The sequence below is a fragment of the Crocodylus porosus genome, unplaced genomic scaffold, assembly GCF_001723895.1.
Source record: "Crocodylus porosus isolate Cpor-Errol unplaced genomic scaffold, CroPor_comp1, whole genome shotgun sequence".
NCBI classification, from domain to species: domain Eukaryota; kingdom Metazoa; phylum Chordata; order Crocodylia; family Crocodylidae; genus Crocodylus; species Crocodylus porosus.
In genome coordinates, this window is record NW_017728947.1 from 74,840,442 (window position 1) to 74,863,198 (window position 22,757).

General features: G+C 45.0%; 2 protein-coding genes across 6 annotated transcripts in view; one reads left to right on the plus strand and one right to left on the minus strand.

Annotated features, from left to right (window-relative positions):
* The window catches only part of ENTPD5 (ectonucleoside triphosphate diphosphohydrolase 5), a 40,085-nt gene extending 34,707 nt beyond the window's left edge, over positions 1-5,378 (minus strand). For 2 of the 4 annotated variants that reach the window (XM_019551693.1, XM_019551692.1), the window contains exon 1: positions 2,365-2,494. In XM_019551693.1, the coding sequence (XP_019407238.1) occupies positions 2,365-2,479 (115 nt within the window). In that variant the 5' untranslated portion in view covers positions 2,480-2,494. Of the gene's footprint in view, positions 1-2,364; positions 2,495-2,585; positions 2,737-5,319 lie in introns of those variants that run through there. The other 2 variants (XM_019551695.1, XM_019551694.1) reach the window with 2 other exon arrangements.
* A 66-nt stretch (positions 5,379-5,444) lies between these two features.
* On the plus strand, positions 5,445-22,451 carry BBOF1 (basal body orientation factor 1). Of its 2 annotated transcripts, XM_019551688.1 has the most exons (11): positions 5,445-5,559; positions 5,741-5,990; positions 7,628-7,693; positions 8,425-8,568; positions 10,347-10,427; positions 10,796-10,866; positions 11,311-11,455; positions 11,912-12,405; positions 15,516-15,620; positions 16,920-16,994; positions 22,103-22,451. In XM_019551688.1, exons 1-11 carry the CDS (start codon positions 5,528-5,530, stop codon positions 22,221-22,223), a joined length of 1,584 nt encoding a protein of 527 aa, XP_019407233.1. In that variant the 5' UTR covers positions 5,445-5,527; the 3' UTR covers positions 22,224-22,451. The 2 variants fall into 2 exon arrangements, with proteins under 2 accessions (XP_019407233.1, XP_019407234.1); XM_019551689.1 differs by lacking the exons at positions 5,445-5,559; positions 5,741-5,990 and adding an exon at positions 6,023-6,140.
* The last annotated feature ends 306 nt before the right edge of the window (positions 22,452-22,757 follow it).

Below are 22,757 nucleotides of genomic sequence, written 5' to 3' on the forward strand. Positions count from 1 at the left end.
AGGCTTTGTCTCTGTGGCTTGTGGTGTGACTCACTTCTGGGGACCAAATTGGAACTTAGCCTCCAGGAGCTCGAACGGCCCCTTGTGCAACAACAGGACCATTTCTCACCACATACAATTACCACAGAGGCCTATTGCCTCCAGCTCCTTGACTTGCTGACCATAAAACAGTCTGCTTCTGGCAATATGCGGAGCATTGTGTCACCATATTCACAATTACCTCATTATCCTCACTTGTACAAATGATTTGTTGGGCAAGGTGACTCATAGGAATTAGACAAGAGAGGCTGTGGTTGACAAAGCTCTTAAAAAGTTCACAGTGGACCTGCACAGCATGCTTTTGCCTGGTACCTGTGTGTTCTTGGGAGAAGAAATCATCAACATGAAGGAGGATTTAGGATCATCTAAAAATCATTTATCACTGACTCTGCATGCAGGGGAAAACAGGAAGGTGGGGAGACTGTAGTGCTGCACATGTGAGATTATCTGTAGTGTTGGGAGAACTTGAAGATAAAGAAGGCCACATTCTCTGCAGAGCTTGCTTCAGAATAAAGGAAGCAGACCACCTATATGAGAGTCTTTTTGAGTGTAAGGAAAAAGGTAATTGCGATCTGGAACTTAGCAACTGCTGACTGCCACCGATCTACAGCCAGCCAGTTCAGCATGGGGAAATCTACTGCTAGACCTGCTCTGTGTAAGGGGAGAGCTGCTTTCAAGAAGTTGCTCATCCCAGGAATTTTAAAATATCCAGGAGGTGACTGATGGCTTCATGCACATGGGGTTTTCTGATTGCATCAGGGCAATCAATGGCACACAACCTGATTCTTGCCCCTACAGCCAGGGCCCAGAGCACATCCACCAAAAAGGTTATTACTTGGCTGTATTTCATTGTAGTATTCCACTGTGGGAGATTCACATGTGCCACTTCTGGCTGCTCCACCAACTTGCAGAACTCCAGGCTTTCCACAGTTCAGTCCTGCTCTCCATGCTGAAATGAGGACTGCTTACTGGCCACTCCTAGCAGAGTTCAACAGTGTGACCCTGCCCCTGCTTACCTTAGTGACCCAGACTACCCACTGCTCCTGTGGCCCAAGAAGTTGAGATTGTGACCTGCAGGATGAGAGCAGAATGTGCCTTTGGCTGGCGCAAGGCCACCCGGAGGTTGCCTGTTGGTTGGCTGGATGTATCTGACCATCATGTTTGCACAAGGTCACTGCCCTGTTGCATTCTGTACATTGGCAGGACAAGGCTGTGAGGGAGGGATATGAGGAAGTGGTTTAGTGGCTCTCTTGGTAATCTAACTGCCCAGACCTATTGTTCCATGGCATTGACAAGGGGCTGTGAAGACTCAAGGTAATTTTCACTGGCTACCTTGAGGAAGGTCAAGATGTAGTCAACATCCTCAAGGAGCACAGTTGTTCTAACCATGAGCTTTTCTGTAGCTGGACCCACATTGGGATCTATGTACAGAAGACACAGTAATAATAAAGCTCACTGAATAAACAAACTACTGGTGTTTATGGAAAAAAACAACAAAACCACATTCACACAAAATGGAATAAATGGTTTGGTAACATCCACCAGGAGCATGGAGCAATAAAGAGAACTGTGAGCACAAAGTGCCAATAAACAAGGGAGCAAAATGCATTGCAACAGCATGCAGCAGATGGGGAGGCAAAAAAGAAGAGGGGAAAAATGTGTACAGCAAATGGACTTCAAGCCTGATGGTAGTGGGGTCATTCAGGGCCTCAGAGAACCAGCTCCACTGCCCATTGCATGGTCTGAAGCACCAAGGCAAAAAGACAGGGACACAAGAGATCAGCTCCCAGAAAGAGCTCTCTCCCAGGAGAGTAGAAACAGGCTGGGGTACTCCAGCTTACATGCTGCTGACCTCTAAAAATGATGCTGTCAAAGGACTGCAGTATACTCAGCAAATCCCCAGGTGACTTGAGTTGTGTCAACATGATTTTGGTGCCAGTGTCCTCTGGATTTGCTTGGGTATTAGCCAAGGCCCCTGTGTGATGACAGATCCTGGCTTTGCAGAGAACTTCCATGCCCCTCATTAGGGTCGTTGGTGGAGCTGGTCACAAATCATGGCTTGATGCTGGCGTCATCTGCCAAAACCACATCATGTTCCTCATAAGACGGCCACATGACCAAACAGCTGTAGGGGTTTTTGGGCTCTTTACAACACCACTGGATGTCCTTTGTCTTTGTTCTGCCCTGCTGTGGGCATCCTGCAGGTAGCCTGGTGCAGCCACCTGTGATGTACTGGTTTCATAGACAGTTGGTTCTTTCTGGGTTTTTTCCCTCTAAATACCTGTAGAACCTTTGACTGAGCCTACAGAGCAATGAGGTCAGTACCTTGTGTTCTAGTTGTTGGTGCAGGAGGTTGGAACTGGCATGTATGGTAGATGGTGATAGGTTGGGAGTAGGCGATGGCAAAAGGCTGGCAGCAAAGGTTGCAGAGATGAAACATGGAGGGGGATTTTCCAAGAGAAAGTCCTAACTCAAGAAGCAGTCAAAGCAGGAACAGCCTGATTCAAGCTTTGCATGAGATTTTGAATTGGCCAGGTAGGTCATATCTATGAACCTGGCATAGCCAAGGTGGAGAGGAGGCCAGGGTTGACACCTCTGGTAGGGTACAAAAGAGCATGGCAGGACAATCATCAAAATTAGGAAAGGGTTTGGGACAGTCACGCCCTATGCCACTGTATTCTGTACCAGTAAGTATTTACCCTTTATTCTTCCAGGGGTGAGTTGTCTGACTGGTGTAAATGTCTTATTTTATTTCTGTATAACTGCCGCGCGGCACTCTCACATTTATGTAACCTTGTAGTTTTGGCTTCTAATCAAAATGAAAGCTTTATATTTTCCCACGCTTGTATTAAGCTGCACATGCGTACTTTGTAAGTTTCATTTCTTATCTATAAGTGTCATTCCTGCAGAAACAAAACTTATGTAGAAAATCTACCTAGTAACTATTATGTAAAAGAAAACTATTCTATCCCTGTATGCTTAGCTTATATCATAGTTAGTGTCACAGAGGCAGTCCAACCAACATCTATAAAGAGGCATAGAGGCAAGATGTAGCAGAGACGACGACTGGACGACCCTTCAGGCTTGATCACCCTGTAGCCAGTCGTCAGCCTCCCCGCCTGGGCATATCCCAGCGAAAACCAAGGCCTCGAAAATCCAACAATCGACATCGATTCACCGCGTTACAGTTTTGTTATCTATCATCCTGTTCATAAGCTGTTGACCAGCCCTAGGACTAACTAGTAAGTAGCCGCACCTATCCCGCAAGGGGTGAAAGCAAGGGCTCGCTAGTGAACCCTGTGGGCCAACAGACCCCCTTTGTATCCGGCATGCTGTAACCGAAGAAACATCTGAGACTCCACCTCTTGACTGCCTCTCTTCGTAGCTTAGACAGCATATCTATGCTTTCTATACTTGTATTTACTGCAACTTCATTCCAGCCGGTCTCCCCTCTTATTCGTAAGAGGGTGAGGCCAGGTGAGTGAATAAAACAAATTTTTACTATACCTTATATTTACTCCGTAATAACGTCTACCACTAACACCCTGAGCTGTTGACCAGTTCTGGGACTTAAGGAGTTGGCAGCCGCACCTAGCCCATCGGGTTAGAACGCAAGGGCTTACTCCGGAACCCCGTGAACCAACAGACATCCTACAAACTTATTATAGAAAACTAACAACTTACTCTAAGTTGTCTACATGCACCAACTCGGCGAACTTCGAAGGCAGTCATAAAGCTATCTTCAATCCCGCCCCACAAGCCACGTGCTCGCCCGTTCCATAAAGCCCGTGGCTCCCCAAGCGGTGCCAGAATCACTAGCCTGGCATTCCACCACAACTGGAAAAAGTTAAAAAGGTTCAGGTGAGCATCAGCTGTTCGTGACTTCTGAGCTGAACAAGAATTATTTCTGGTTTGCTACAGAGAGGCAGTCAGCTGTGTCTGAAGTTTGGCAGAAAGCAGGGTAGGGGTGGCCAGGCTGTGGCATGGGTGTCACAAGAGTCATGGGCAGCTTATGTATGTGGCAAAGGGCAGACTGGGGAGGGAGCAGGCAGCCCAGTGGCAGAGAGAATCTCAGAAAATAAGGGCTGGAAAGGACCTCAAGAGGTCATCTAGTCCAACCCCCTGCTCAGGGCAAGACCATCCCCAGTTAGATCATCCCAGCCAAGGCTTTGTCTACCTGGGTCTTAAAAACCTCCAAAGATGGAGATTCCACAACCACTCTGGGTAACCTGGTCCAGTGTCTTACTGCCCTCCTAGTCAAAGAGTTTTTCCTAATATTTACTTAAACTTCCCTTGCTCTAGCTTCAGACCATTGCACCTTGTTCTGTCATCTACCACCACTGGGAACAAGTCCAGCTCCATCCTTTTTGGAACCCCCTTCAGGTAGCTGAAAGCCACTATTAAGTCCCCCCCTCTCACTCTCCTCTTCTCTAGACCAAGTAAACCCAGTTCCCTCAGTCTCTCCTCAGAAGTCGTGTCCCTCAGACCCTGAACCATTTTTCTTGCCCTCCGCCAGACTGTCTCCAATTTGTCCACGTCCTTTCTGGGGGGGGCAAAACTGGACACAATACTCCAGATGTGGCCTCGCTAGTGCTAAATAAAGGGGAATAATCACTTCCCTTGATCCGCTGACAACACCCCTATCAATGTGGCCCAGTATGCTGTTAGCCTTCTTGGCAACAAGGGCACACTGCCAGCTCATATTCAGTTTTTTCTCCACTGTAATCTCCAATGTCCTTTTCTGCAGAGCTACTGCTTAGCCAGCCGTCCCCAGCCTGTACCACGGTGTGCAAGGGCAAGCAGCAGAAAGCAGAGCAGAGCAGAGCCCGGGCAGGGGTGGAGGCGAACCTGGAGTGGCGCCGGGGGCTATTCTGCGCCCCTCCCTTGCACGGGGCACGAACTAACCGGTCCCGGGAGGCCCGAGCTGCCGCCGCAGGCTGCTTTGTGAGGCGCAGCCCGGGCAAGCTCCGGCCCCTCTGAACGAGTCCGTCCAGCGGCGCCGCCCAGGTGCTGACACGTTTCCCCGCTCCGACCGCCGTACCCTCGCTCTTCCTGCAGCTGCCGCCGGCCCCAAACCGCCCGGGAGCGACAAGCCGGTGGCGCCCGCAAGGAGGAGCCCCGGGCCAGTGGCTGCCACGGCTCTCGAAGGCGGCTGCGGACCGCGCGTGGAGCCGGGCGCTCGGACGCGGGCGGGCTGCGCCGCAGGGGCGGGGCGCCGCTGCACTGCCCAGAGCCCAGACGCGGCCTGGGGTGGGGACGCGCCCGCGCTTGACCACTCACCGGCTCCGCGCAGCGCCTGGGACTCCCCATCTCGCCGGTGCGCGCGTCACGTCAGCGCGCAACGGGTGACGCTACGGTCGCAGGTCAGTGACGTCGCCGGCCCGCAACGCTTCGTCGCCATAGCAACGCGTCGCGGCTCGGCGCTGCTCCCTGGGTGCAGAGAGGACGGCCCCGCGCGGGGGCTCCCCGTCGGCTGCGGGGTGGCAGGATGCCGAAAGGGAAGGGTGCGAAGCGGGGCAGGTAACCAGGGAAATGGGGGGCAGGTAACCAAGGCAACAGAAGGGAGGGGACGGGGCACTAACCAGGGGAAGGGGGGGCAGGTAACCAGGGCAACAGGGCCAGGTGCATGGGGGCAGGGAAGCCGAGTGGTGGGGGTGCGGGACGAGGGAGCGCACTTTCCCGCCTCTGCTTGTTCCCACAGAGCGAAGAAGGGGACCCCGGGGGAGGTGAAGGTGGACAGGGAGTCGGAGGCTGATCGGGCCAAGGCCAGCGCAGCGCTATGGGAGGCCCGGCTGGAAGTGACGGAGATCTCCCGGGCCGAGTACCGCGAGGCCTCCCGCCTGTTGGCCAAAAAAAACGAGGACCTGGCCTGGCAGCAGCGCCGGGTGGAGAAGGACACGGTGGAGGTGATCAGCTTCCTCAAGAAGCAAGACGTGGAGAAAGACAAGCAGGTGCGCGCAGGGCTCTGGGCAGCCCTGGGCAACATGCTGCATCGACTCCCTGCCCCCCTAAGGCTGATCATTCTGCCGTCCAGTAGTCTCATGGGTGAACATACAGCAGGGTCAGAAGGAGCTGCTGACTCCACTGCAGCCCCTGCAAATGTGTTGGCCAGAGGTCCCATCTCTCATGGCACACTCATGATTCTTCCCACAACACAGAGTTTTTTGTAGCACCCAGTGGGATAAGCCAAAGGTAACCTAGATAGTAACGGTCAAGGTACACCTCAGGCAGTCTGCACCTGCTCCAAGGAGCTATGTCAGTGTCAGGTACTGGGGGTAAGGTGCAGCACTTTACCAACCCCACTCTGCTTTCAGCCAGTGCTGCTGGCAGATGTGATGAGCTGAGCATATTTGAAATAAGACACCTGTTATAGATACCTTCTGTAGCTTTCTTTGGATCATTTCCATTGTGGCCCATTGCAATGAAGTAGTTCTCAAAAGTGACTGCATGGGCACAGAAGCCATTGCAAACAATGCTAAGTAGTCAAGAGAAGCCCTTTAAATATGAATAAGTTTCCTAAAGAAATGCAGAGGACTCCAGAGTTGTCTTCAGGCTAACACAGCTATACCTGTTAATAGGATTGCCTCCTTTTATAAACCTGGAATACCAAGCCCCTTCTGCCACCTGCAGGCCATATTTCAAATACATGGAGTCAAAAGTAGGTACACAAATTTGCTGTTAAGAGCAGGAGTGGTACATCACTGTGTAGCATTGCACAGGGATCCACTAATATCAGTTACAGCAAAAGGTTTTTTCTGTTCTCTTCAGGAAATGTTATGTGGTTGTTACAGCAACAATTATTATCTGGATCTAAGATCAGCAACTCCAAACATCCAATTCAAAAGACTAGAGGACAGATTTTGAGAGTCTCTGCTTCCCCTTGTACCCATAGTGCCCTGTATCCTAAATTCCCTCAACAAAGAATCAGTATAGGGTCAATACACAGGTTCCACACTGTCTCCCTTACTGCTGTCATTTGCTTCATCCAGAGCTCTTTCACTTCAATCTTACTGTTCCTTGTTTTGATCCAAGCAGCCAGCCAAAAATGTGGGTTCCTGCAAATTTTTCCAGTTAGGAGAATGTGATGACAGTTGCTGTTCATTTCCAAAAAATGTACAAAAGCAGATGTTTCCTTGAATAAAGGAGGAATCAAATAATAGGAGACAGTTTCCTTGCTTAACATCTCCAAGCTCTGTCTCAGGGGTTCATTTTGGGTCATGTGGCTGTGTCTGTTTTTTCTGCTTCCTTTTTTCATCTGCTTCTGTATTTTTTTTGTTTGTCTCTCATAGACACATACCCCTACCCAAAACAACATATAATAAATCCCTCCACCCATTTAATTTGTGAGAAGCTTCCTAGGTATCTTTGTTATGTGTCTTGGTTTTGGTCTGAAGTCCGTGATTGTTTTGTACATTTAATCCAACTGAAGAGTGTCTGTTTAACCTAACCTCTGACACTATACATAAAGGAGCTTTTTTATTGTGTTACCTTTTCCTTGGTACAATCCCATAAAGTGGTTTTAGGAGACAAAAGCAAATGGGGAGAGTTTTATCTGTGATGATGATTCCTTGATTTTTATCTTCTACAGATTGATAAACTGAAGCAGCAGCTAACTGATTTGAAGCAGCAAGCCCAAGAAGAGAGTGAGAAGCTGGTGTGTGAACATTTTCCCCTAAGCACATTGGCTCTCACAACAGGCTGAGCACTGGTTTTGATCTGAGGATGATAAACAAGTTAGATGAAGATATATTAAAGGATTTGAGGTAAAACACCTTTCATGAAAAGGTGTTCAAAAAGGAAGTGCAGGGGCTATACCAGGGCTTCCTAACTGGTAGCATCTTTGTAATAGATATTAGCAATAATACCCAGAAAGAGAGGGATGTGGGTAGCGACAGAACAGAAACCTTCCTCATTTCCAGCAAAATAAGAATTAATTGATTTCTGTTCTGGTTTTCCCTTGTTGATAGCCCAAGCCCATCACTGGGTAGATTTTCAGTCCATTACAATGAGAAGTTATTGTTTACCAGACTGCATCTACCCACAAACCCTGACTACAGAAGTCTGATAATCCACATCTTAAATTAAAAAATTGCATGAAGAGAGGTCCTAAAGGAGCCTCAAATTCGAAGCAGCAAAGAACAGGCAGCAAACTGGCCTGTTATTAAAAGACAGCTCTAAACCTAACATTATTTTCTAAGCTCTCTATTTTGTTGATACTGTTCAACTTATTTTTTTATTTTCCTTCTCATTATAATTCCATGTAGTTTTAAACTTTGCATATCAGGTTGGTGCTAGCCCTTCATTTTCATTGGTTGTCTGTTTCTTGCTGATGGGTTGCCCTAGCTTTGTCTTGTTCTTCTTTTACTGAGAACCTTTTATCTGCAGACAGAATATTACTCCAATCAGTTAAAAGAACTGGAAGAAAGATTCCACAAAAAGGCCAGAGAGATCAGTTTAATTCAAGGAGAATTGAAAGTTATAAGGGAATTTCGCAAGAAGAAAGCACATATGGAGAAAGAATTAGAAGATGTAAGTTTGCCATAAATGTTAACTTTAGATGGTTTCATGACATCCCATACAAAAAAAAGCTCAATAAAGATTGCTCATTCATCACTATAACATGTGCAAGTCCTAAACACATACTCCTTAGAACTTTGATTGTAATGCTTTATGTAGAATTGATTCTGCCACTTTAACAGGGTGGGGACTGGCTGACAGGAACAGAATATAAGATACAAATAGATTATATGTTCAACCGTGGTGCTCAATGTCTTTAGCCCCTCAAGCTGGATGAAGAGTGTAGGGCTGGTCTACAGGTCAGATTATCCCTGTGGGTTTGATCCACAGGCCTGATCCAGTGGGCTGTCAGTATGCAGCATCAGTCTGTGTGCAGTCTGACAAGCCAGCATCATCCTGGGTACCAAATCTGTCCGCATTGTGACCCTATGCAGGAAATCAACCCTGTGTACCAATCAACCCTGGCTGCAGCCTAAGTGTGCATTGGCATAATCAGGTACATGACATGGGGCCATATCATCTGGCTAAAGGGCTCCACACAGGCCTAGAGATTTGGCAAAAGGGGAGGGATGGCAGCATTAATTGCCATGGCTCTGGGAGCAATTAATGCTGATACTGCTCTCCTGCCATCAAATTTCTGGGCTTGTGAGATGTCTCACAGGTCAGATTACATGCTCTGCAGGTCAAAGGTTGAACATCACTGTGTTAGACTTTTCCATAAGCTGAGAAAACTGGTAGGTCAGCAAGTTACAAGTTCCAGAGCTTGTTGGGTGGGCTATAAAAACTCATAAGTACCCTTGAACTAGAAAAAATATTTTATTTCTTAGACTTGGCTGGTTAAAACATATTTATTTTCAGCTTCAGCTGGGTGGCTTCTTCAGCATCCCCTGCTACCAGTACAAAAGTGGACAAATTGCTATGAAACATCTAGTTAGCCTCAGTGCTGGGGACAAATATAGCAAGTGTTCAAATCAGAGAGTCAGATCCAAGCATAATTAATTATAATATATTGTACAACATACATCAGACCCATAGTTGTGGGGAGGGGGGTTGCATAGATCTCAAAGCATGTCACAAGGTAAGTTTGCATTGCCATTAGTTGATTCAGATATATCTGTACAAGACAAGGACTCCAGGGCCTGCTGCTACGTGTTCTCCTCAGGGATATATGCGGGGAGCCCAGTGTTTGGGCTATAAATAACATAGGTTTATAAATGTTACTTAATAGATTTTACAGTAACCAGTGCTGCCACAAGTGGAATACAGAGGTAGTATCATCAAGTAAGTCACTTAGTTTGTACAGTCTTCAGGGCAGGGACTGTCTTTTGAGATATATTTGTATAGCACCCAGAGGCCCTGATCTATAACTGAAGTACCGCAGTACAAATAATAAAAGCATTTTTTAAAGTAAGATATGAAATACATTCTTATGTACTGATTTCTGGGCTTTGGATATAAATGACCAATTGAGTGGGAGGAGTTTAACCAAAACTAGGAAGAGTTCTGTGCTGTGTTCTGGATATTTATTAACAGATAATGGAGAATATGTTAAAGAAGCTTGCCAGTGATGTGAAAATATAAGAGCAGGTAAACTATGGAAAAGAAATAAAAATACAGCTTAATTCAAAAGATGTTCGGTAGTTAGTAACAGAAATTATGCAAGGATCTGACAACAAAGTGGACAGTAAAAGAAAGAAAGGGAAGAGCTTTTTAGTAAATTTCATTTACATTTTTATGTAGAAGGCTGAAAGACTACACCTTTGTTAAAGGTTTTTTCTTTTAAATCCTAGATAAAAGAAAGTATGCAGATTTCAAACAGGGAACATCAGGAGATAATTGGAAGGCTAGAAAAGAAGTTTCTTGAGGAAAAGGTATACTTCCTTTGATTAAAGCAATATGAATTTGTCTCTTGGCTCAGACTTTTGTAGCTTTGGCCATTCTTTGATGAGAGTTTTATGATCCTTCACATCTCTCAAAATATGATGAGATAATTTAGGAACTGGCAACAGTTTTCCAGAGAAAGAAATAAAGCGTCAGAATCCCTGAGAGATCATATCACCACCACTCTTTCCCTACTCTCACATGGAGCAAGGGGGATTCAGGGCTTCAGACTAGTCACCACTCACTGCTCCTAGGACACAGGCTTATGCCAGGGGCCATTTAATCCCAATTTCAGAAAACTGCTCTGTGTGTGATTGTAGCAGTGACAAGGGTTTAAGTCTGTATTTCTCCCTTTCAGCAAAGACTAGAAAGAGATGCTGAGAAGAGGATAGTAATTCTGGCAGAGAGAGCCCACCATGAGGCAATTATGTAAGAGCCACTTGCTTTCTTTGTTCCCCAGTTACAAAGAGAAGTCACAGAGCCACTGCAACACTTTTTCTTAGAAATAACTGCCCTTCTTCCTTAGAAGTAACTGCCATGCTGCCCACATCACAGTACTGAGCAGGGCCGGGGGGGGCAGTTGAGGGGAGGGGTACAAAATGGTAAAGGATCTTTTGGACTTTAAAACAGTCACCATCACCACCCTGACATACCTATATAAGTATGTGACTTAGCAATGTCTCAGTGATACTCTCATGATCCCCCCCCTTGTCTTGTCTACTCCCAGTGGTGGAAGAAAAGCTATATCACTTGACACAGCCTAAAAAAAGTTCATGAACTAATTTTAATCTTGAATTAGGACGTTGAAGTGTTGATGTTAATACATGAAAAACAAAATAAATTTGAGGAAAATTCTTTGTTTCCTTTGTTCAGGCAGTTGAACAGCACTGGAAGAGCTGTGTTCAAGGAGAATGTTCGTCTTCACGAGGCTCTTGCTTACCACCTGAAGGAGTCAGAAGAGCTACAAAAAATCAAGAAGCAGCTGGAGGAGGACAAGGCTCTTCTCTTGCAGGAGAAGGTTCCTGGTCTGGTTTCTAATTTTATTTCAGGCTCCCCCAGAAAGAACCCCTTGAAATCCAAGCCTGGATAGAGATTCTAGTTCACTGGCACTAACATCTTCCCCATCAGACACTTCCACAATTTAAGGGAGTTGAAAGTTGTGTGAAGAAATAACAGGCTCTTATTCTGTTCTGCCAATTGTGAAGGGGAAGGAGAAAAGGTTTCCTATGGTGTCCTCTCTGGGCAGTTCCATGTGCTGTAAGTATGCAATGGCAAGTGTTCAGTTAAGACAGTCTTCCACTTGTATCTCTCATAAGCAGAGTCCAGGGCCCAGATTACTACTTGCTTTCCAGTGTGTGATGGCACCAGAGTATCTACCATGCTGATGTAAATCATGTGCTGCCACTGTCAGAAGAAATCTAAGAGTTTGGGGTGACTAAGATAAAAATCCAAATACTTTTCTCTTGTTCTTTAGGAAACAAATGATAGTTTGGTTCAGGAAAAGATCCTGCAAATAACTCAGCAGAAAGCCCAGATCCAGGATTTGCAGCACAAGGTAGAGAAGCTGGAGACAGCCCTACATCACATGACCAGAGAGTTTGAAACGGAAATTCAGAAAACACAGCATCAGGCCTTAGTGGAGAACCAAGCAGGTATGGTCGAGGTTAACAAGCTGCAGCAACTGCTGGAGATGAAGGATCGGGAGATGAACCGAGTGAAAAAACTGGCCAAGAACATCTTGGATGAAAGGACTGAGGTGGAAAGGTTCTTCCTAGAAGCTCTGGAACAGGTGAAGCGTGAGATCATAACCAGCAGGAAGCGTTGCAGGCAGTTGGCCCAGGCTGCCTATCAGAGGAAAATGATGGCGGCATTTGCAGGGAAAGAAGAGTACCCTAACATCAGAACATTTAAGAGCCACCTCAATAGCACAAATTACATGTACAGCGATCCATGGAAGGCAGAAAAATGGTACATGGACTGAAACAATAGAAACCATTTTGCCCATTCCCCTGGTTCACAGGAATTGAACCTAGCAAATCCTGCATTTGTGCAGGAGGTTGGATTAGAAGACCTTCAAGGTCCCTTCCAACCCTTCTATAGGTCTGAGCCTAAAAAATTTATATGCAATAATCTTACCCAGATTAGGAATATTTAAGGAGGCTGCTATAGTTGTAAGGAGGGAAGATGTTCAGCAAGGATACTGCAGATTCCATAGGACAGGTATGGAAGTGTCAGGACTGCTGCATCTCTGAAAAACACAAAAGAAAGGAGAGATTCAGGGCAATAGTACATTAATAGCCCCAGATACTAAAGTCCTCTGGCTTCATAGGGCAGGGTTACCCACACATTTTTGAAGAGTGAACACTTAGTAGTAAGTACCTGGATCTGCAACTGATTCTTTTCTCCATCTAATGGAGGGAGCAGTATGCAGAAAGGTAGGACCAAGGCTTTCCTTAGCTAGACTTAAAGTGGGATCCATTGCCAGACCCTGGCAGGCCAGCAATAGCCAGCAAAAGTACAATAAAAGGTAGAAAATTGTGAGTGTCTCTTGTGAGAGGTATGAACTATTGACAAGTACTTATATAAAACAGTTTCCAAATTTTCCATGCTTCCTTCTCAGTATTTGATATATAAATCTTTGTGCTGTATTGCTTTTCTGGGTTACAAGTTCCTTCCTTGGTTATAATTAAATTCTCAGTTTTCCCTGTAATTCATGCTACCTGGTTAAGACTGGATGCGGAAGATGCCTGGCTCTGTAGCTTCCTTAAACTTAGAGGCAAGAGAAAAGACACTACAATACTTGCTCCTGCATTTGCTGACTGAACTGAGGTGTGGATTCTCTGTTTCCAGCCAGTAGAACAAGCAGCTTTATGTGATGTGGCAGGCCTTCTTAATTTTCTTCATAGGCATTATTTGCCTTAGTGTGGTTGTATATAGTCCAGTATGTTTCCAGACATATTGGAATACTAATCTCCTAACCATATCAGATAAGGTGACATGGAATTACATGCCTGGATCAATGTAAAGTTCCATATATTATATAGTTAAAGTAGTATCAAACCATAGAATAAGTACTGTATGAACAGTGAAGTACAAACTTCTCCCACATGATGCTACTAGAGTGCCCCAAACCTTTTCTTAGCTATTTGAAAACCAAAGAGAAGTTTTGTCTCTATAACTCATTTACCATAGTCCTTGGTAATATTTCTGATGGTTAATTAATGCCACTTTTGATTTGGAAACCTGTCACCTAGAAAAAGGCCAAGTCGTTTCAATCAAGCTATCACTTTTTTCTATTACTATCCTGGATCAAATTCAAAATGATAAGCTAGACATAGGGCTCTGTATATTTCACAACTCTGTGGCTGCAGAATTTGATGTGGAATTTGGTCTTTGCTATGTAATAGAACTTCAGAACATAAGACTTTCTTCTACAAATAATGCATATCTAGCCTTCTTGCTTATGCAGACATTTTTGCAAATGTGTCCAGAGTAAAACCAATGTAGTAATGTCTTCTTGAGTCTGCAGTTAGTTTGGAAGAATAGCTCTGGGAGGGATTGACTTATTCATTCCAATGGCGCACTAACCTGAAAAGGACAGTTAAAATACCAACATTATTTATTTTCCTGCTGATAATGGTAACAGAAACTTCCAATTAACGTCCAGTCTCTTGTGCCTCTCATGTCAAAAGTTCCAATTTCATCCTTCCCCTTACAAAACCTCCAGCTTCCCCTTGATTTCTACAATGCAGTTCTACATAGTCTAGACAAAAAATTTAGATATATCAAAAACAGAAAATGTGGCAAATCTTATGAAATAAATGTAATATAATGTCAAAGACAGTAATGCCCAAGTTATTCTACTGATTTTTTTGTACTTTTAAATCTGTTTAACTAAACAACTTGTTTAAAAGTGCTATAGGATTATGAAAATTTCCATTACATTGCAGGCAAATATAAGTGCTTTGTCTGAAAATTTAGGTCAAGCATGCTGCAGATTAATTGACAAGCAAAGGCTCTATATCTCATTCCTGGTTAAAAGCCCTGTTTTATGTGTAGCAGTGGGCAGAAAAAGTAAACAAAATGTTAAAATGCATAAAGAATGAGGGGGGAAGTAACACAATATTCTATAATGTAATCAGTGGTGTGCTGTCTTCTGGACTGCTGTGTTTAGTTTTGGGCACCCAATCTCACAGAAATACAGCAGAAATAGCAGGAGTTCAAAAAGATACAAGTGATTAGAGATCTGCAGAGACTTCCACACACAAATGAGGGAAAAGACTGAGGTTGTTTGTTTTAAAGTAAAGATAAACAAGGGGGGATTTGAGAGAGGTAAATAGTATGATGAATAATGATAGAAAGTAAATTATGTGCTCATTTTACCTTGCTATAATATTAGACCAAGGGGAAAGGTGACATGCTTAACACTGATTAAAAAAAGGCTTTCTTACACAGAATGTACAATATGAAACTCACTGCTACGAAGTATAATTAAAATTAATAATTTAATAGGATTAACAAAGCCTTAGAATTATATGTGGATAATGAAAACATCTACAGTTACAGTGGTGAGTAAAAACACACACTCACACAGATAAGATGCAAACTCTTGGGCTTCAGAATTTAAGTCTAATTTATGAGGACTTCAAAGGAACTGTCCTCCAGAGTCTGGCATTTCATAGCTGACTACTATGGGATTTTTTGCCCGTTTTCAAAAGCATCCTATACTGGCCACTATCAGAGAAAGGATACCAGACAAGGTCTGATCTAAGGTGGCAACTGCTGCTGTGTTCCTGAACCATTGTCCCACCCTACCAATTTAGAGAATGAAGGACATTGGAAGTTGGGAAGATTGATTAAGCAGTCCATCTCCTAACAGTCCAAGATTATGTTCTGTGCCTACATATCATTGAGCAGCTGAGGGACATTTAAAAAAATGCAGGGATTTCGCAATGTGGATTGAAAATCCCCTTTTTATGTGTGCAGAAATTGCAGGATATGTCATGGGTATTACTAAGGGCTTTCCTTTGTTTGGTTTTTTTTTCCTAATAGCATTTATCTTCTCTTGAATTTTGCAGGACAGATACCCAGTTAGAGAAGGTCGATATCAGTGAGCTGACCTGGGAACAGAAGGAATGTGTTCTGAGGGCACTGTTTGCAAAAATTAATGCCTTGAATCAACGGTAATGCTCTATTTCTTTAAGAGCTGACTGCAGAGATCTCCTGTTATGGAATCCAGAATGGGATAGTGATAGATCTAGAGTGGAGGAATCCAAGAAAATTCAGAATCTAGCCTATATAGTTATCATGCAGTTTGTGGCAGAGTTATTTTTGTTCAATTTGGAAAAGAGGCCTTCCTAATTTTGGTCTGACTAGGTTGATCTATTTGTATATCAGCATTAGTGTCTCTGAAGAGAAAAAAAATAGCTATACTAGTCAAGAGGTTAAAGAATCCATTTAGACCAATATAATGGAATTAATTTTATTTACAGTGGTCAACTAGTAACTAGGGTTGTTTTTTTTAGCAAGCAATTTAAATAATTTGTACAGATAATTACAAAAGTGTCCCATCGACAAAATGAAGTATGTTCTGGATTTATAAGTACAAAAACCTGAGGAAAATGCATATACAAACTCTTAAATTTAAATTCACATAACTTTCACACAGGTGTGCATGTGTGTACACAATTGTATGTACAATATGAGGATGTTAGGGCTGGCATAGGAATAAAATTCTCATTCTTAGAGCTCATTTCTTGAAATACTTAGCCACATTATTATATCAATGAAGATTAATTGTGTGCATATTTAATGTAGGTAGTGACTATGCATATTGTTTCAGATATCATATATTTCATGTTTATCTCATTTGGGGAGACACTGTATTCTATGCAATTTCTCATGCTTTATTGACACATCTGCTAATTAGAAAACCAGAAACTCTCATTTTTGGCTTATTTCGTGTTGTTTTAGACTAAAATCAGTTTAAAATTATATATATGTGAGAGAAACAAATATCTGTTCCAGGGAGCGGGAGAAGAATGAATTTAGTGAGCTAATTGTTTAGTCAGTTTCTAACTTCAGTGACTGTAACTCAAGTGTTCACAGCTGCTAAGCAGTGGAGATAATCCAGCGTCTATAAATAGGAGTTGGAACAGCTATCCCTATATGCCTGTGATTCGAACTGGGCAGCAAAACAGAAGCTGCTGCACTTCGACCCTGAACTCTGCATGTAACTCTCTTTTCTACCTGAGCTCTCATTCACTTCTTACTAAGGGGGAAATCTTCATCAGCAAAACATATTATGATAGTTTAGATTTAATTTAGTGAAGTACACAGGACACTGCAGTGGCACAAATGCCTTGGCAGCAGATCAGGACACTTGTTGCTATTTGTGTTAGAGAGATGACTGTGGAATAGAAGCTTCTTAGCACAGGCCATGCTTAACTAAGATGTCTCATGTTTTTGTTTCTTCCTCACAGAAAAGGCAAACAAGTTTTGGTCCCTTTGGCTCCAGCTGCTGTTATTACTAGTGCTGGAAAAAGAGACAAGGCTGGGTAAAATGCTACATTTTTTAATCACTCTATCTAGGTACTCCTTTGTCTGAGCACCTCCCCTTCCCCTCCCCCCCGAGATGCAAACCACAATATAACAACAAGCTCTCGCTCTTAGCTTGATATAAAAACATTTGATTAGAGTGAAGGTTTATGTTGGTGAGTCTGCATGTAGACATTGCTGAAAGTCAAAGAAATTAATTTTGCTTCCTTCCTGCATTGGAGTTGTGGCTATCAAGTTTGGATGTCATTGCTATCTATGTCACCAGGTATGTTGTGACAGGGTGGAGTTTCATAGATTTCATAGATTTCATAGACATTTGAGCTGGAAGGGACCCCAGAGGATCATCACATCCAGCCCCCTGCCCCAGGGGCCCGAAGTCAGCAGGGATCATAGGATCCCAGCAAGATAACCATCCAAATATGTCTTGAAGGCGTTCAAAGTGGATGCTTGAACCGCCTCCAGCGGCAGTCTATTCCAAACCTTGGGGGCTCTGACAGTGAAGAAGTTCTTTCTTATGTCCAGCCTGAATCGGTCACAGTGGAGTTTGTGACTGTTTGATCTTGTCACCCGTTGGGGGGGTTCTGGTGAACAGATGTTCCCCCAGATCCTGGTGAGCACTCCTGATAAACTTATAGGTGGCCACCAGATCACGCCTGAGCCTGCACTTTTCCAGGCTGAATAGCCCCATTGCTCTCAGCCTCTCATCATAAGGTCTATTTTCCTGACCTCTGATCATGTGTGTGGCTCTCCTCTGCACCCTGTCAAGCTTCTCCACATCCTTTTTGAATTGTGGAGCCCAAAACTGGACACAGTGCTCCAGCTGTGGCCTCACCAAGGCTGAGTACAGCAGAAGAATGACGTCCTGGGATCTGCTTGAGAAGCATCTATGGATGCAAGCCAGTGTTTTGCTCGCTTTACTAGCTGCAGCATCACACTGAAGGCTCATGTTCATCTTGTGGTCAACCATGACCCCCTAAGTCCCTTTCATCTGTAGTGCTAACCAGCGTAGCACTACCGAGCCTATAAGCATGGTGCAGGTTTTTCCTCCCAAGGTGGAGAACCTTGAATTTTTCGGTGTTGAACACCATCAGGTTCTCATCTGTGCATTTCTTGAGTCTGTCCAGATCTGCCTGGATCACCCTCCTATCCTCAGATGTGGATGCTTTACCCCAGAGTTTGGTGTCCTTGGTGAACTTGGCCAGTCCGCTTCTGACACCAATGTCCACATCATTGATGAAGATGTTGAACGGTATAGACCCTAGGACAGAGCCTTGAGGGACCCCACTGGTCACAGTTCACCAAGACAATTGGCTTCCATTGACCACCACCCTGTGGGTCCTACCGCGGAGTCAATTCCCCAGCCAGCGGATCATGGTGACATCAAGGCCGCAGTTAGCCAGTTTAGCCAAGAGGTGATCGTGGGATACCAGATTGAAGGCTTTTCTAAAGTTGAGGTATACGACATCAATCTCTTCCCCCTTGTCCAGGTGATAGGTCACCTGGTCATAAAAGGAAATGAGATTGGTCAAGCAAGACTTACCCGCAACGAACCCATGCTGAGTATCCCTCAGGATACTGCCTTTAGCTAGTTTGTTAAGGATGGCCTCCTTGAAAATCTTTTCCAAGACCTTCCCCAGGATAAGGCTGATGGGCCTGTAGTTTTCCGGATCTACTTTCCTCCCTTTCTTGAAGATAGGCACAACATTGGCCCTCTTCCAATTATCAGGCACTTCACCAGAGCACCAAGAACTCTCAAAGATGCATGCCAGGGGCTAAACTATGATGCTTGCCAGCTCCCTGAGTACACTTGGGTGTAGCCCATCAGGGCCGGCTGACTTGAAGGTATCCAGCCTGTCAAGGTGTTCCTTCATGAGGTCAGCTTCGATGAAGGGCAAGGAATCTCCCTCACCCAGGCAGCCCTGACCCATAGTGGGCAGGGCCGTCCCATGGACCTAGTGAAAAACTGAACCAAAGTACCCATTTACCAAGTTTGCTTTTTCCTGGGCGTCAGTTGTCAGTTGCCCCACCTGGTTTAGCAGGGGTCCAGTGTTGCCCTTGTTTTTCCTCCAACTCCCCCCATATCTAAAAAAAGACTTTATTTTCCTTGATATTTGTAGCTAGCTGGAGTTCCGTCACAGCCTTGGCTTTCCTGATTTGCTCTCTGCAAGTCCGGACTAAAACAGAGTATTCCTCCTTGGTGACGGTTCCAGTCCTCTGTCCTTTGTAGGTCTTCCTTTTAAGACACACGAGGTCCACCAGTTCCCTGGAGAGCCAAGGGGACTGCTCTGCCCTTTTGCTGCCTTTCCTCCAAGACGGGATGGACTTTGCTTTCCTGAAGTCAAGGACTTCTGTATTACTGACTGACTTGCCAGCTTTACGGCAGATGGTGAAGGTGATCAGTTCATGATCACTATCACCCAGCTTCCCTTCAATTGTTAGGTTGCTAATTAGGTCATCCCCAGTTGCCAATATGAGGTTGAGCAGTGCTTTACCAGTCTTGTTGGCCCATAGACTTCCTGCATCAGATAGAGGTCATCCACACATGAGGGAAAGCTTTGCGACCACTTGAATTTGGCCAAGCACTCCTCCCACGAGATGTCTGGGTAGTTAAAGTCTCCCATGACAACCATACACTGGGATTGTATGGCCTCAGCCAATTTTCTGGCGAACTCCTGGTGAAGGTCTTGACTTTGGGTAGGGGGTCTGTAGTAGACCCCCACCATAGTATCCCCTGCACCATGTTCTCCATGGATTTTAACCCAGAGGGTCTCAAGTCATCCACCGGGGGTGCCAGTGTCAGCTTGCAGGGACGCGTAGCTTTCCTTGACGTAGAAAGTTACACCCCTGCCCCTTTTGTCCACTCGATCCCTCCTGTACAGGGTATAGCCATCTATACCCATAGTCCAGTCATAGGTGGAGTCCTACCAGGTCTCCGTTATCCCTATGACATCATAGTTATTTGCATGTAGCAGGAGAACAAATTCCTCCTGTTTATTCCCCAGGCTCCTGGCATTTGTGTATAAACACGCAAGTGTCCCCTTAGGGGCCCTTGCCTTGCCTACATTTTGTTCCAGGGCTGGAGTGGGATCCCTTATATGCCTTGGTCTGCTGGCTTTGCAAGGGCCACTCAGTGGGCCGGCAGTGGCAGTAGTCCCCTCATCCTCTGGCAGGCTTAGTTTAAAGCCCGGTGGAGCAGGTCAGCCAGTCTAGCTAAGAGCCTCCTTCCCAATGGAGAGAGGTGGAGGCCATCTCTTCCCAACAGCTCACTGCCTCTCTCTCCAAAGAGTGGACTGTGGTCATGGAAGCCAAAGCCTTCCTGATGACACCAGTGCTGCAGTCTTTGGTTGACTACTTGGATCCTCCTCTCCCTCCTCAGCCCATAGCCTGAGACTGGGAGGATCGAAGAAAACACCACCTGTGCCGCCAGACCCTTTAGCCCCGCACCCGAATCCCTGTAGCGCTCCATGACCTGGCTAGGAGCACTCCGAGCCATGTCACTGGTGTCCACATGGATGAGGAGCATAGGATAGTGGTCTGTGGGCTAGAGGAGTTTAAGGATCTTCTCTGCAATGTTACGGATGCGGGCCCCCGGGAAGCAACAAACTTCCTGGGCTAAGGGTTCGGGGTGGCAGATTGCCCCCAGTCCCCCTCAGGATGGAGTCTCCCACAGCAAACACTTTGCATTTGGTCTTGGGGAGAGTGGGGACGGTAGCTACAGTGTCCTTTGTGTTGCTTGCGGGAGCTGGCAATTCAGCAGGCTCTGCTGGGGCTGCAAGAGGCTCGTTCCTGTTGCAAAGCTCCAGCGGGGCAGCGGCCTTGGTGTGGTGGGCCCTGGGGCCCTTGACCACCTTGGTTCAACCCCATGGCTGGACAGAAGGGGAGGTCCCCAGGTCCTCCCTTGTCCTGGAGGGAGACCGTGGTCTACCCTCTGCCTCCCGGGGGAGAAGGGCCTGGCAGTAGGAGTCTGTCTCCTGCTCACAGTCCCTGACTGACGAGTTCAGTCTTCTAGTTGGTTAAAAGGACACTCTAGTCAAAGCAACTCAGGGCAGGAGCCTTGTTTTATTTAAATGTATAAAACCCACATCTCTGATGCTCTTGATACATATACAAAATTCTCCTTCCTCTCACTTTCTCTATTCAGCATTACTGCTGGAAGTGTGAAAAAAGGACCAATTCCTATTGCATTTGGAGCCTAGTTTTCATAGATTCAGGCACGATACAACCATACACCTGGTTGTATTATTTACCACGGCAAGTAGGTACCAATTTATCATTGGCATGTGACAAAATGGGTGTCTTGTGTATTAGCGCAGAGCACTTTGAGTATGCGAGTTGTTGTACACCACAGTTCCCTGGAACTTACAATTTCATATTGATGGATACCACACAGCCAGGTACAATTCAGAGAAGCAGTGACTTATTTCCTTTAAGCCAGACCTCTTTCACTTTGCAAGGAAAGGCAGTAGCTTCTTGAAGCAGGGAAGGGTGTGAGGTTCAATTGTGGGGATCGGCATTGAAGAAAACAGAAAAAAGTAGGAAATGAAAGTGAATTTACACAAGACGCTTAATGCACAGACTAATTCTATTGCACATTAGTGTGGTGGGCAAACCCCATGCTGAGTGCTAATGTGCATTAGATTGTGTCTAATGTGCAGTAGCATCACAAAAAACAAATAAACCCCTCAAAAATGTTCATCTAATGCGCATTAAGTTAGTACTAGTCATTATAGGTACTAAACTTAATGCGCTGTAATTATAGCACATTAATGAACATGTAGACACACCCAGACAGACCAAACCATTTAGGCGAGTGACTTGGAGATGCAGGAAAGAAATTGCTTCTCTAGGCAAAATAGAGCCTTGATAATAAAGCTGTTTTCACCATGGGAAGAAACTGATTTTAGATTTTGTAAATGAAAGGATGGGATTTGTTAAGAGCTTTAATGTAATGAGCTAACACAGGAGTCAAATCAACTATCCTGAGTAAGAAAGGGAACTGAAGTGATTCAGAATAAATGTACACCTTATCAGAGGCATTGATCCACAAGCCAGTAAAGGTGTATAAGACTGTCATTGCTGACTCATCTGCTGTGCTTTACTGTTGCAGCCCAGAGAACACTGCTTCCAGCCAGACCTTCATTACACAGCAGGCTCCACTGTCACAGTCCACCTCTCATGCAACAGCCCTTCCAGATATTCGAATGGTAACAGCACAGAAGGGAGAGTAGAGCATCACATGCTAAAAGAACAAGCCATCAGAACCATCACAGCTGTTGCCTGACATTAATTTTCTTCTGGGACTTCTCTTATGCAATTGGAGTGATGCTGAGGCTGAGATTGTATCCTGATTCTCTTATAGTGTCGGTTTGACTGCTTCTCTGAATCCAACCTGAAAGGTCACTGTAAGTTTATAAAGTGTTTTTCCCCTTTTTAAAATAAAACTTTTTTTATTCTTCCTCTGGCCCAAGGTTTGTTGGTAGTTAGGATTACCTCAGGCTCCTGCTACAGAGTTTAAGGTAAAAGCTGTGATACCACAATATAGGGCATGCCATTATTTTTTGAAGATGGTATCTTTCTATTCTGGAATAAATGCATTTGTATAAGCCTAAAGAGCTTTTGGAATAAAGTGATATGTATAGGAACCAGTTGAAGGGCCTTCCTTGCAGTACTGAGCTGTGTAAAACTTGGGTCCAGGCAGATTTAGTTATAGGAACAATGGAACCTATTTCAAGGGGCAAATCAATGACATGTCAACAGCATCT